Here is a 14,346-nt window from a genome sequence, read left to right on the forward strand (position 1 = left end):
CTCTTGCTAAGTTGGAAACACAGCAGAGGGTCTATAGTTTGCATTTTAAGTTGAGCATTAGAGTCCTTGATATGGGTCATTGTTTGATTTTAAGTCATAGCAGCTGTCAGAATAGCAAGCATTCCCTTGGAACAGATGATTTCTCAAGAACTTAATGTGGAAAATTTTTTATGTAATAGAGTCTATCGTTTAAGATTTGCTGTGGCCTATAAGATTTTTTTAAAATCATGCATGTTTATATTGTCAGGGTTTTTTTTTTTTTTTTTTACCTGTAAAATAGGTAAGTCTGAACTTAGTTTTTACCTAAGCCTACAGAAATGACTGGAAAACCAAGATATAAAATTTTATCTCTTGAGATAGGAGCTTTAAGAAGGGATTAAGAACAAATAATGTTGACTTGGGGCTTGATATTTTCCATGGGTGTTTTTTGTTTGGTTTTATTTTTAAGTAGCTTGGTAAATCTGTCAAATTAAAAGTCTAGTGGACAGTAAACCTCCCACCCCTATTTGGAATCTACTGCATGTACTACATTTTTAAAGTACAGCATTAGTATGCTAACGTGGAATTAAAGAAAGCACCTGCCTAGTTCTCATCATCTGATGCTGTGATTTTGGTTTTCTATTGCATGTACTCATCTGTGTCCATTGTTGTTTTGTTTCTTACCCACTTCATTTCATTTCATTTTTGTATTCACAGTATCTACTTAATGGCTTCAAATACCACATATATTCACACTTGACTCGTTTACACAATATCTCTACTAGGATGCTTAATAGACAGTATTCAAAACCATACTCCTGATTCCAGCTCCTTATTTCCCCAAAGCGTTCTTCCTGTGGTCTGGCTGTCTGAGTAAATCAGCCACAGTCTAAGTACATTTCTAGTCAACTTTGACTTCTTGTATTCGCACATCTGATCCATCAACAAATCCTGTCAACTCTGCCTTCAAAACGCTTTTGGAATCTGACCACTTCTTCCTACCTCCACTGCTACTGCTCTGGTCTGAGTCACCATCATTCCTCACTTGAGTTACTGCAGTACTGCTGTTGCAGTCCATATCTGGTTCACCACTCAGCAGCTATAGTTGGCCTTTTAAAACACAAATCAGATCATATTGTATTTCCACTCAAAGCCTTCTAATGGTGCTTCCTGTTTCCCTTATAGTAAAATCTAAAGGACTTGCTGTGGCCTGCAGGCCCTGTGTGATCTAGTCTCCAGCCGACTTTCTAATGTCTCCTACAACTTATGTGTGCACACTTTGTTCTGGCCACACTGGCCTCCTTGAACCCACCTCAGGGCCTCTACACTAGTTTTTTTCTGAGGAGACACTATTTCTCTGTGGTACCTTTCCCGATTTTGTCTACATCTCTACTCACCTGTACCTTATCAGAGATCTTTGCAAACTAGCCTGTATGAAATAGTATGGTACTCCCTGTTCTCTTTGCCCTGCTTTATTTTTCTCCATAGCACTTTACTGTCATATTAATGTTTATATTTATTGGTGTCTCCCACCCCCCAACTAGAATATAAATTCTGTGAGATCAGGGACTTAGTTTTGTTGACTGCTATATCTCTAGCACACAGAACAGTATATAGGACCTAATAGGTGCACTTGTTAACGTTTAGGAAATGATAACATTCACCTGTTGGATTACTAAAGCTATTAAAATTATCTCTGAACTGTTTTCTGAGCCCTTTTAAATGTTAATGAATCATTTTTGTTTTCAGATTGGGACAGTGCAACTTTAAGTAACGAGTCACTCTTGGACACTGTGTCTAGATTTGTTCTTGCAGCCCTTCTGAAACATACAAATTTACTTAGCCAAGCATGTGGAGAAAGCCGGCAAGTAACTTAAAACTATCCTCAGACAAATATTTGCTCTCATGATGTTAGAAATTAGGTAACTTTTCTATTTTGGTTCTTTATTTAGATATCAGCCTGGTAAAAGCTTGTCAGAAGTGTACCGTTGTGTGTACAAAGTTCGAAGTCGTTTACTTGCTTGCAAGAACCTTGAACTTATTCAGACCAGGTCATCATCACGAGACAGATGGGTAAAGTTGGAAATCAGTCAATTTCTGTTTTTCTGCAAGCTATGAGAGATAGCTTCTTATTGGTTTATGTGAGGGGAAAAAATGTGCCTTGATCATTGCAGATATTCAATAAATACCGAGTACATACTTCTTTTTATAGTGAAGAAATTGGATGAGTAAAAAATTTGGGGTTTATTCAACACCACATTTATCAAGTGATATGGCTGCTAAGAAAGTTTGTATATTCATAGGCTGTATAAGTAAGAATAAATTGAGTTGTCCAAACCATATGAAATATTATTCCTTTATTTTGTGCTGATCAGACCACATTTGAATTATCCTTTTAATTTGGGGTGCCATAATTTATGAGGGACATTAACAAAAGCTACCTTGGATTGGTGAAAGGTCTGAAAGTCATCTTATATAAAAACAGAAAGTGTCAAAAACATTTAGCCTAGGGAAATGAAAACAGAAGAGAGTCACATGATAGCTGCCTTAACAATACTTAAAAAGCTTCCATGTAGAAGAGGAAGTAAGGGTGTTTCATTTTCTAGAGGGCATAGGCAGCACCAAAAGGTAACAACTGAATGGAAAATCACTGTTAGCTGAACATAAGGAAGAAAGCCTTATCATGATTAGAATTGTCCACCACTGGTGGTAAAGATTGAAACCTTTTCTTAAAGATTACTCCAGAAGTTGTTCTTGCAGCAAAAATAGGCAATTTTTAAAGTGCTGGGTAATCCTGATAACATGATCCTATAAATTATAAGCCTGGATAGTACATCAGCTTCAGAAATGCTTACTTTGAAACTTTATACATTAGATGATTTGCACCCTGTTACTGAGGTCTTAGATTTTAAAAACCAAACTCTGTCTCTGCATTTGTATTATAGAATTCTTTTGGCATGCACTGATTTAACATTTGTGAATCTAACTATTAGTGACCTTGAAAGTCCAGGAAATGTATTAATATGCTGTTTTGTTGAGGCTCACATTTGAAACTTACATATTATGGGGATAAATGACTTTTTAATGTATTATATGAGTCTGACTGACTGCTCAGTATCCCCATCTCTGTGAAATTCTTGAATTATTTACTGGCTATCAATCACAAAATAACTTTTATTATGCATCTGAGAAGATCATTAAATTTTTTCACTTGTACTTTATACTAAAGTCTGTGGGAGAAATGTTGCATACTGTTATGGCATTTGTGACACTCTTTTGTTGTAAGGACTCTGTCCTCTAGATGACTGCTAGTTAGCTTAACCACTGGGAAATAAAATTAACATTGTTCTTATCAGATTTCTAATTTGTGGTTACTTCAGGGGAAAGTAAAGAAATTAAAAAAAATTAAAAACAGTACTGTTTATAAATTGAAATTTGCTAAGAGTAGAGCATAGGTGTCCCTCTCTGAAAAAAGTCTGGAAAATACAATTTTAAATTAGAATTATTAAACATTTATACAGAGTAGTAATAGCATACACAGCTTGAAGGAGACTGAATGGTATATAAATTCATGTTCTTAAATTACCTTTTATGCTTGGTTTTATACTCAGCTCATTTTAAGTTGCAGTTCTGTAGGAGTTTATTGCTGAGTAGCAGTATAAATTCAAATCCACTTAATAGCATGACATTCTAATCAGAATACTGAGGGAAAGAGCATATAGGTGTCTCTGTACATATTTTGTGTACATACATTGTTTCTGATCTTTTCAGATTTATTCAGTGTATCTTTTGGATTTTTGTAGTAAAATTCATGTGTTGTTGGTTTTAGCAATATTTTCCATGATCAAAAAGTCAAAGTTCTGATGAAGTTTTTCAGAGTTTTGAAAACTATATTCAGTGTAGCTTTGATGGTTTCTTTCAGATCTCAGAAAACCAGGACTCTGCAGATGTTGATCCTCAGGAGCATTCGTTTACCCGGACCATTGATGAAGAAGCTGAAATGGAAGAACAGGCTGAGCGAGACCGGGAAGAGGGGCATCCCGAGCCAGAGGATGAAGAAGAAGAACGGGAACATGAAGTGATGACAGCTGGCAGTGAGTACACCCTTCTTAATTAACAGATCCACATCATGGCATTCTTCATGGTAGGGGAACTGACTGGAGAAGAGAAGGGCAAACATTTCTCTGCAGTTTTTCTGTAAGGATCTGATATTCTCCTGGTGATCTGAATTTACATTAGCTAATGTTTCAGCTCTTAAAAACTGTGCTAGTTCCATTTTGAAGCTATTGGATTGCATGTTTGGGGCTGAAAAGCTCTGAAAGCAGGCTTTTAGAACCAGTAATGTTCCACTGAGTCTTATGCATGCAATAATGCCCATGAATGATTGGGTAAGGTCATACAGTGTTTGTTTTGGAGGGTACCAGTTTGTCCATTGGCCGGGCCCCTCTGTGTGGTGAGGAAGAGAGCCTCTTCCAGCACTTACTAGGAGAGCCTAGTTACTTTTTATATGTCACACTTTTAAAATTATAAATTTCACCCACTGACTACACTGCCATTGTCAGTAGAGAGCAAGAGTATACATGAGAATTCTGTTGGCTGGGTGATTATAACACTTTCCATACTTGTATATTTCAAGGCTACAATAGAAAACTATTGTAATCATTTAGATGTTTAAAAGGAAATACCAAAGCTTTTAAACATGTGTTCGTATCTTTTGAGTGATTTGGCTATTTCAAGTTAAAATGTATATTCACTTTATAGACTGAAACATTATGGCTAGCTATGCATTTGGTGTTGGGATTATCTCTGTGTATTAATCAATTTGACATTTTATTATCAATTTATTTTTGTTTTGCATACTTGTAAAAATGATATATGGAGGTGGCTCAAAACCAGAAACTACTTAAAAAAACGAGGAGAAAAGGGATTGGAGATGGGGAGGGAGAATAATTATATTTTAAAAACCTAGGCTGAAGGGACTTTTGCAGTTGAACTTAAAACTTAGTTTAAAAATTCTGGAAAACAAAGGCCAAAGGGGAAAACGTGGTAACAAACTGTAACCTTCAATTATAGTAAAAGAAAGCATAATAGTCACTGGGGAGTAAGAATTTTAAATCAGCTACGGTTTTTGAGCACCTGTGTTACATGCTGGGCACTGGGTCATATGCTTCACATAGATGGATAATCCTTACAATAGTCTAATGAGATACATTCTGGTATTTATCTTAAAGATGGGCAAACTGAGATTTAAGGAGGCAAAATTTATGCCTAGGGCCAGATTAGTAGCAGCCTGAAATCGAATGAGATCTGCCCAAAGTTCCAGTGACCCTTCTCTTAATTACTTTAACTGATTTCAAGCTTTGTACTGAGTTTGTTGCTTTGGTTTTTACAGAAATGAGACTTCAAACAGCATAATGAAAATATTATGTAATAATTCTATAAAATACACATATGAAAGCCATTTTTAAAGTTTATACTTCTGTATGAACAGATGAATCTAGTATTTATCCAAATTTTCTGCTCGGGTGCCCCATAAAGAATACTGTCTTCACTCCAAATTTGAACAAAAAATTATTTTCCTGTTGTGAAGTATCTGCCACTGCATCAGAACCTTACTAAACTCACTGTTTTTTTACACTTGTGAATTGGGAAGGGCTGGTATTAGATGGACATTCTTGGTGATGCCACTTGATTTTCTGAAGCAGTCTTGGCTGTATATTATTATCATATTCAGTTTCAGCAAAGACCTTTAGTGGTTTTACTTTTTTAATGTGTTTGAGATACAGCGGAGTATAGATGTCAGGAATTACATAGACTTTAGAGAGGGAAGGGGGGCTATTCTTAACTCATGCAACTTAAATTTTGTTTCTTTTGTAACCTGACATTTTTCATACGAAGGTCATAAACATTTCAGAAATAGTTATTTTAATCTAACTCAGTCATTTTGAAACTTCAGCAGAGCTCAAAATCAGCTGGATGGCTTGTTAAAACACATATTGCTGGCCCCATGCCTAGAATTTCTGATTCAGAAGGTCTGGGATTGGCCTGATAATTTGCATCTGTAACAAGTTCCCAGAAAATGTTGATGCCCTGGTCTGGGGCCACTTGGAAAGCATTGATCTAACTCATGAGGAAGAGTAGAAATAGAATAAACCAAATGTGAATTCTATAACGGCATAATTATTTCCTATTTTAATTTTTGTGAAAAGTTTAATGTTTTACATGTATTTAATATAATCTTAACTTAGTTACTATGCTGTATTTAATGTCTAAAAAATAACTTTTCCCTCTTTCAGTAAGTTTTTGATCCAAACTTTATGACTATTTTTATTGTTATTTTCTTTGCTCTTCTCTCCCCATGTGTTAAGACCTTGTTTTTGTGTTGCATGTTACAGAAATCTTTCAGTGTTTCCTCTCAGCCCGTGAAGTAGCTCGTAGCCGAGATCGAGATAGAATGAACAGTGGGGCAGGGTCTGGGGCTCGAGCTGATGATCCACCTCCCCAGTCTCAGCAAGAGCGAAGGGTCAGCACAGACCTTCCTGAGGGTCAGGATGTGTACACCGCTGCCTGCAACTCTGTGATCCATCGGTGTGCCCTGTTAATATTAGGAGTAAGTCCTGTGATTGAGGAGCTTCAGAAGCGGAAGGAAGAAGGACAGTTGCAGCAGCCTTCAACAAGTGCCTCTGAAGGGGGTGGACTTATGACCAGGTGGGACTGACTAGAAACTTGAAACATTTGTGACTTTATGCAGTGCAACACTTTGTTCTCGAAGTTATAGTGGTCTTTTGAAATGAACACACATGTGGAGGAGGAAATCCAAATTGACTAGGGTGAAGTAATATATTAATGTATTAAAGTAATGTAAAGAGTGATACTGATTCAGCCTGGAATAGAAATTTCTGATTAGATGAGGAGGCACAATTTTTCATACATATAAACAACAGTAGTTGACAAACATATGAAGTTTCTTGCATCTCTCTGTAATGTAGTGGCATGTAAGTTGGTTTGATGTCATCGTAAAGGGCTTTGTGCTTACACAAGAGTCAGGATTTCCCTTTGACAGATATAATTACTCCTCACTGTGTATGTATTAGGTCTGTGCTGCTAGTTCCATTCAATTTTATGTTTACTAACAATCCCAAATTGAAAAACTTTTCTTTGTGCATGTGAGACAGGAGTGAAAGTCTTACTGCAGAGAGCCGGCTAGTCCATGCAAGTCCAAATTATAGACTGATCAAATCGAGGAGTGAATCTGATTTGTCTCAGCCTGAATCAGATGAAGAGGGTTACGCGCTGGTAGGTATACCTAGATTCAGTAAAGAGGGATTTTTGTTTTCAGCGTATAGATATGTAAGAGTTTGGTTACAGTAAGTACTATATGTTTGTTTTAGACATATAAAAACTTTTTAAAAAGAACTTTTAAGAAAAATGGGATAACTGTATTGCATAGATATTATTTACCACCTATATGTTAATGTGATTCTCAGATTTCTATCTTTATTTTTTTTTAAGTTTTATTTCTTTATATTTGAGAGAGAGCACACAAATGGGGGTGGGGCGAGGTGGAGAGAGAGAGAGAGGATCTGAAGCAGGCTCAAGGGTCTGAGCTGTCAGTGCAGAGCTTGACATAGGTCTCAAACCTACAAACTGTGAGATTATGACCTGAGCAGAAGTCAGGCACTCAACCAACTGATCCCCCCAGATGCCCCTCAGATTTCTGTCTTTAGCTCTGACTTCTTCCTAAACTTCAAATTCATATATCTGATTCATTGGTGGACAGTCCTCCTGAACAAGTGAGGTTACCCCTATCTTAACCTATCCAAAAATAAATTCATCTTTCTCTCAAACTTTCTTTTCTTACATTCACTATCTTAGTAGGTGGTATTATTAACTACTCAGGATTCATCCTTTTCTTTTCCTTATTTTCTTGTCTTTGCAAACCCCCACACTCCCTACCATCTAGTTAGTCAAGTCTTGCAAATTTTAACCTTGGTATGTTTCTGATATGTCCTTTCCATCCTTTTTGCCACTGTTCTGTTCAAACTTTCCTTCTCTTTTGCTCGGACTAGTCCAGAAGCCTCCAAACTTGTTGACCTACTGCTTGTTTTGTGCCCATCTTCCACATTTCACAAGTCTGTTTATATTTCCTCTACTTAAAATCTGTCAGTAATTCTCAGTTACCTACCAAAAAAGCCTCAGGACCTGGGCTGCAGGCATTTACAGTCAAAATCAAACAGATGAGATGCTGATTTACCTAAGAAGCAGGGAGCAAAGTATGCTGTAGTGTGATAGGTAAATTATGGTGTGCAAATTGTCTAAGAGATTACTACTTTTGAGTAGTTTTGGACTTGGAGTTCATAGCTGGATTTGCATTTTGGCTCTCCCTCTGTCTTGTATGTGAATAATCTATACGTGTTACTTGACTTATCTGGGCCTTAGTGTCCCGCTGTGATAGGAGGACATTAGTGCCTCTTGTGTTTATGACAATGTGTGAGATTTTGGTCATGTCACATGGCAGCCCAAACAGAACCTCTGGTTTTTTGGACTGAGTGAGTGGTTTATAAGCTCCATTTTTAGTTCTGAAATTCCTCTATTGTGTAAATTGAGATGATGGATATGAAAATACTTTTGAAAATATAAAGTACTACATAAACAGAAAGGTATTGTTTCAGAGAAACTTCTAAGCAAAGAAGATTCCTCCTCTAAGGAAAGTTCAGCAGTGTCCCTAAGCAGATTTTATTGTACCATGGTGTGTTTTGTTTGTTTTGCCCTTCTTTTAGTCATTACCATTAGTATCTCTGTGCTCCCAGTTCATGTTTCCTCTCTTATAGTCTCTGAGATTCCTCTCAGTCTGATCAGTCTCATTATCTAGTCTCCTAACCCTGTGATAGTTTTTATTACATAGATCATGTTACTTCTCTACTCAAAACCTCCAGTGACTGCTTTTTAGAAGCATAAGTCCTTACAGGGGCCTACAAGACCCTACATATGCTGGCTCCACTGTCACTCTGATCTCTTACTGTCCTCCTTAATTGAGGACTCTCCTTCTATCACACTAGCCTCTTGCCTTTTCCATGAACATACCACACAACCTCCTTTTAGGGCTTTTACCTATTTCCCTCCCCTACCCCCACTAGAATACTGTTGTCTGCCTGGCTAATTCCCTCACTTCAGTGTTTCCTTCTGTTTTTACTTTTCAGTGAGGCCTAGTCTGACCCCTCTGTCTAAAATTGTAGTTTGCCCTCTTTTCCACATATTCAGTCCCTGTCTACCTTGCCTTGCTAGGTTCCCCCCCCCCCCATCCCCCAGCACCAAACATAATTTTGTTTATCACTTTCTGTTGGCCTATACTACACTATAAGCTCCTTGAGGACAGGAGTTTTTGCTGTTTCGTTTACTGCTGTATTCCAAGTACCTGCAGTATAGTGCCTGGTATGTAGTAGGAGGCAATCACTAAGTTTTTTTTTTGGAATGGATGAATTATTTTGTTACCTGTTTTGGTAAAATATTTGTGCCCATTCTGTCCTTTCTACTCTTAAAACATTTTTTTTAATGTTTATTCATATTGGAGAGAGAGAGAGTGCACAAGCAGGTGAGGGGCAGAGAGAGAGATGGAGACAGAATCTGAAGCAAGCTCCAGGCTCAGAGCTGTCAGTACAGAGTCTATGTGGGGCTTGAACTGAACGAGCTGTGAGATCATGACCTGAGCTGAGTCAGACGCTCAACTGACTGAGCCACCCAGGTGCCCTTTTTTTATTTTTTAGTGTTTCTACTCTTTAATTCAGGCCTTTGTTACCTTTGCTTGGACTGGTAGTTTTAAACTGTTCTCCCTACTTTTTTCAGTTCCTCTCCTTAGATCCTGTTCCCAAAGTTAGAGCTTTTTTTTTTTTTTTTTTTTTTTAAATGCTTCTTTATTTTTTTGACAGCTCAGAGCCTGGAGCCTACTTTGGATTGTGTGTTTCTGTCTTTCTCTGCCTCTTCCCTCCTTGTGCTCTGTCTCTCTCTCTTTTTCTAAAAAATTAGTAAGCATTAAAAAGAAAACACAACAAAAATAATACCAGCTGGTCACGCTTCCTTCCTACTTAGAAAACTATGTGATTCTGCACTACCTACCAAGAAATCAAAGATTCTGGAAAATGTTTCCTGCCTGCCTTTGGAACCAGTTATCCCCTGCAGTAATCTGTATTTTTGGCATGGTAGTCCACCTGCCAGACCCCAAACATACCTCTTGAGCCTCTGCTCACGCACTCTTTGCCTTAAATGTCTTTCTCCTGGATTTTATTAATGGGGGTCTTATCTTTTCTTAAGAACTGGCTAAAGTGTCATCTCTTCCAGAAAGCTTTCCAAGATCACATTACTCCCAGGAGTCTTCATGTTATTTCTGTGACATTTTGGTAGTATCTCTAATGAACCACTAATGGTTTGTCTCACATCATACTTATTTATGTATTATTAGTATTTCTTTCCAGCAGACCTCTTAGAAGGCAGGTTTATTGTAATGCCCCTGATGTCTTTTACAGTATGTTTTGTAGATTGATAATTCATTTCCACTGAAATGAAAAGATAAAAAATGAGGATAGATGTAGTTAAAGCAACATACTTTGAGAAAACAAATAATGAAATCTCACTTAGTCATAGTAGGCTTAAGATTTACTATTGATTTTTACCTGGGGCAAGATTTTTACCTTTCTGAACCCCAGCTTCTTTATTATGAAATGGGGAATAAAACTGCCTGTCATGCAGGGCACCTTGGTGGCTCAGTCAGTTAAGCATCTGACTCTTGATTTTGGCTCAGGTCATGATCTCACGGTTTTTGAGTTCAACCCCTGCATTGGGCTTCCTGCTTACAGCACAGAGCCTGCTTGGGATTCTCTTTCCCTCTCTCTGCCCCTCCCCTGCTTGCATATGTGTATACTCTCTCTCTTTCTCAAAATAAATAAACTTAAAAAAAAAAAGAAAAGAAAACTACCTGTTATACTTGCCTCAACTGGGTTGTTGTAAAGAACAAGTTTGGTAATATTTAAAACGTTTTGAAAAATATATTTTCAGAACAGAATGGAAAGAGAGATCAGTGGAGGTAGATTGAGCCTAGATTTAGTTGCCAAGATTGTTAACATTGAGTTTCCTACAGTTTATAAAAGATTAATAAACACATTTTTGAAAAAGATTTGCTCTTGATCATCTTTCTTTACAGAATGTTTAGAAAGATAGTCTTGTAAGAGATAGGAAAGTCTAGAACCAGAGCAGATTCTTTTGCAGATGAAGGGAGAGTCTTGTAAGAGATAGGAAAGTCTAGAACCAGAGCAGATTCTTTTGCAGATGAAGGGAGATGTGGGCTGAGCCTTCAGCCTGGTATAGATGAAGAGGGGCAAACAGTGGGGGCAGTTTGGGTTTTTCCAGCTAGAATACATTATCCTTCTGTCAGGTTATTTAGGATTTCCATTCATATCCTTAATATCTAGTGGTACTTCATTTCTGATTTGTGAATGAATGAAATGCTTTCTTAACATAACTGAAGTTAATCAGTTTAATGCTCAGTCTTTGCTTTATCCTTCTTTTATAAAGAGTGTTACATGATGTATTATCTACTTCTCTGTCTTAGTAAACCTCAACAGTTAGTTAAGCGTAAGTTCAACTGTGTGATTGACAGTTGTCATACCTATCCAGCATTTCATACTACACTCTCTTAATCTATTCCCTCTCTTCCTTATTCCACAAAGGAGTTGATTTAGTGTATAAAAATAAATACTTTATAAAAGGATGAATTAGGTGAATGAATTAGGACTCAAAGAAACTGAAAGATAAAGCCCTGGGTGAGATTTTGTACACCTCAGACCATATCCTGTGATGTTTGGCTAAAGGTGGGCCACCAAAGAGGAACAGCATAATGATTTCCAAGATTCAGTGTCTAAAAGATATAACAAACCAGTTGTTCAAGGGAAACAGATAATTCTAGTTCTGAGGCCTGAGATAAAATTATTCTGTGACCCCTCATGACCAAGGTACTGTGTGATAAAAATGTTTTCTTGCATGATCCACTGATATCTTCAGGAGCGGTTGTAACATTTCGTATTTTGTCTAGCACCAAATGGCCTGACAACATACTTAATTTTGGTGTGTGTGTGTATGTAAGACGAAATGTGTTTATCTACAATGTAGGTACATGTGTCTGTGTATAACCAGGTAATGATTTTCTACAATGGCAGTTCCTAAATGAATCTGTTTTATCACTTCTACAACCTTCTTTGCCACCGTTTTTTAAAATTATGTGATAGAGTAAAAATGAAATGCCTAGTAAGACCATAATGCATAAATGAGTCAGTCACCTATGGTTTGTACTTGGTTGGCTATACATATGAGCAGAGCAGATAGTTGTCTGCACCCCTCCCCAACAGAAATATACTTCTGTTCTTCCTGAAAACCTTCACTATTTTATTGAGCTGTCTGCAGTTTCAGCAATTTGAGATTTCTAGATTTAATAGGCTTTTTTTTTTTTTTTTTTTTTTTTTGAGAGAGAGAGAGGGAGTGCATGCCCGCTTGAGAGGCAGAGGGAGGGAGAGAGAATCTTAAGCAGGCTACATGCCCAGTGCAGAGACCAATGTGGGGCTTGATTCTATGACTGTGAGATCATAACCTGAGCTGGAGTCAAGAATTGGACACTTAACCCAGGCACCCCTTAAAAACATTTAAAAATCCTTTAAAATACTGCCAGTAGTCTTAGGACTATGTTAGTTTTCTGTTAGGGTGGATTCATCAGATTCTCTTCCTCTAAAATGCCTAGCCAAGACTAGTGGGGGCTTTTGAAAAGAATGTAAAATAAGAATAGAGAAAGCAATTTTTGAAAATGAGACTTTGCTACAGGAGGTATTAATAAGATTATAGTGTATCTGGAAGATAAAAGACAAAGATACCTGGGGCACCTGGGTGGCTTAGTTGCTTGAACGTCCGACTCTTGATTTTGGCTCAGGTCATGATTTCACAGTTTGTGAGTTCAGAGCCCAGCATTGGGCCCTATGCTGACTGTGTACAGCCTGCTTGGGATTCTCTCTCTCCCTCTCTCCCTGCCCTTCCCCCACTTGTGCATGTGCTTGCTCTCTCTCTCAAAATACATAGATGAACTTTAAAAAAAAAAAAAAAAAAGGCAATAATTCCAAAAAAGAAAAGGTGACAACAAAGAAAAACTTATGCTACTCTACAATGTTAATTAGCATACACCTTGACTTTGTGTTTTAGTGTCTCAGAGTTATGTACCTGGGCTTTCTTAAAGCTGTTTTCAGTGGGGTTTTTTGAGACGTTTTATTAGACTTTAGTCTGACTTGACTGGTATACAGGTAGCACATTGTTATAATTTTATGTATTTTTATTCTAATGTTGTGGTAAATCTAATCTTAAAACACTTTTCACAACTAAAGTTTTCATTTTTAACTTAATAGAGTGGAAGACGAAATGTTGATTTGGATTTGGCATCATCTCATAGAAAGAGAGGTAAGTATTAAATTAAAAATCTGGTTAAATGATGTAGCTGTTTTTATATCTGATGTATTTAGATATGATTGTCTTTGAAACATTGCAAAAACAAATTTAGAAACATTTTATTGGAAGAGTTAAAAGGAAATTATTTTCTTTAACATACACCCTTTTAAAACAGAAATGTCTAAGAGTTAATAACCAGTCTGTTTCTCATTTGTCATGTGTTTTGACTTTTTAAAAAGTTGTGTGGAACTCCAAAAGTAATGCTTTACATTATGGGGGGTTATGTACATTATTTGCTCTGTTTTAGTTCACTGGTACAGTTGCCATAGTTTAATGGTATTACATGAGAACTCTCCTCCACTCACCTCCTGTCTCTGCATGCACACTTTCAGAAAGTTTCCACTTTTTTTTTTACTCTTTGCCTCTTAAGATACAGCATGTAAGACATAAGCTTATGATTTCTAGACAAATTTTCCCATGAGGAACAATTTTACGAGTGTTATCAAGAGTTTAGCTTGTTTGTTAGAAGCTCTTTCTTAGTAAATAATACAGTTAACTCTTGGTTATATATAAAAATGTATGGAAAGGACAGCTGTTTCAGAGACTCTAAATTCAAGGATACCTAAAACTCCCCAAGTATTGCTCTCTATTAACTGGCACTTTTATTAAACCCATTTATACTGTGGTTGTGAAAATGTGAAATGTTCAACATTGGTGCTAGTGGCAATTTTTAAGAGCCTGTGGGAAAAATTATTTTCTGTGATAGTAAGTCTTCTGTACTTCAAAACCAAACCCTTCTCTTGATAGCTTCCTTGGCAGAATGTTCAGTTCCCCCACAGGAAGCAAACTGAGAGATGAGGGAAAACTGAGGAATGAAGGGAAGAAATGCATGCA

The 14,346-nt window shown here is 37.0% G+C and overlaps 1 protein-coding gene across 10 annotated transcripts in view; it reads left to right on the forward strand.

The window, feature by feature from the left end:
* The window catches only part of HERC1 (HECT and RLD domain containing E3 ubiquitin protein ligase family member 1), a 185,545-nt gene that overhangs the window by 85,659 nt on the left and 85,540 nt on the right, over positions 1-14,346 (forward strand). For 8 of the 10 annotated variants that reach the window (XM_053223904.1, XM_053223903.1, XM_053223910.1 and 5 more), the window contains exons 20-25: positions 1,729-1,843; positions 1,932-2,052; positions 3,902-4,073; positions 6,348-6,687; positions 7,155-7,275; positions 13,413-13,464. In XM_053223904.1, the coding sequence (XP_053079879.1) occupies positions 1,729-1,843; positions 1,932-2,052; positions 3,902-4,073; positions 6,348-6,687; positions 7,155-7,275; positions 13,413-13,464 (921 nt within the window). The remainder of the gene's footprint in view (positions 1-1,728; positions 1,844-1,931; positions 2,053-3,901; positions 4,074-6,347; positions 6,688-7,154; positions 7,276-13,412; positions 13,465-14,346) is intronic. The other 2 variants (XM_027067475.2, XM_053223909.1) reach the window with 1 other exon arrangement.

The sequence above is a fragment of the Acinonyx jubatus genome, chromosome B3 (assembly GCF_027475565.1).
Source record: "Acinonyx jubatus isolate Ajub_Pintada_27869175 chromosome B3, VMU_Ajub_asm_v1.0, whole genome shotgun sequence".
Taxonomy (NCBI): domain Eukaryota; kingdom Metazoa; phylum Chordata; class Mammalia; order Carnivora; family Felidae; genus Acinonyx; species Acinonyx jubatus.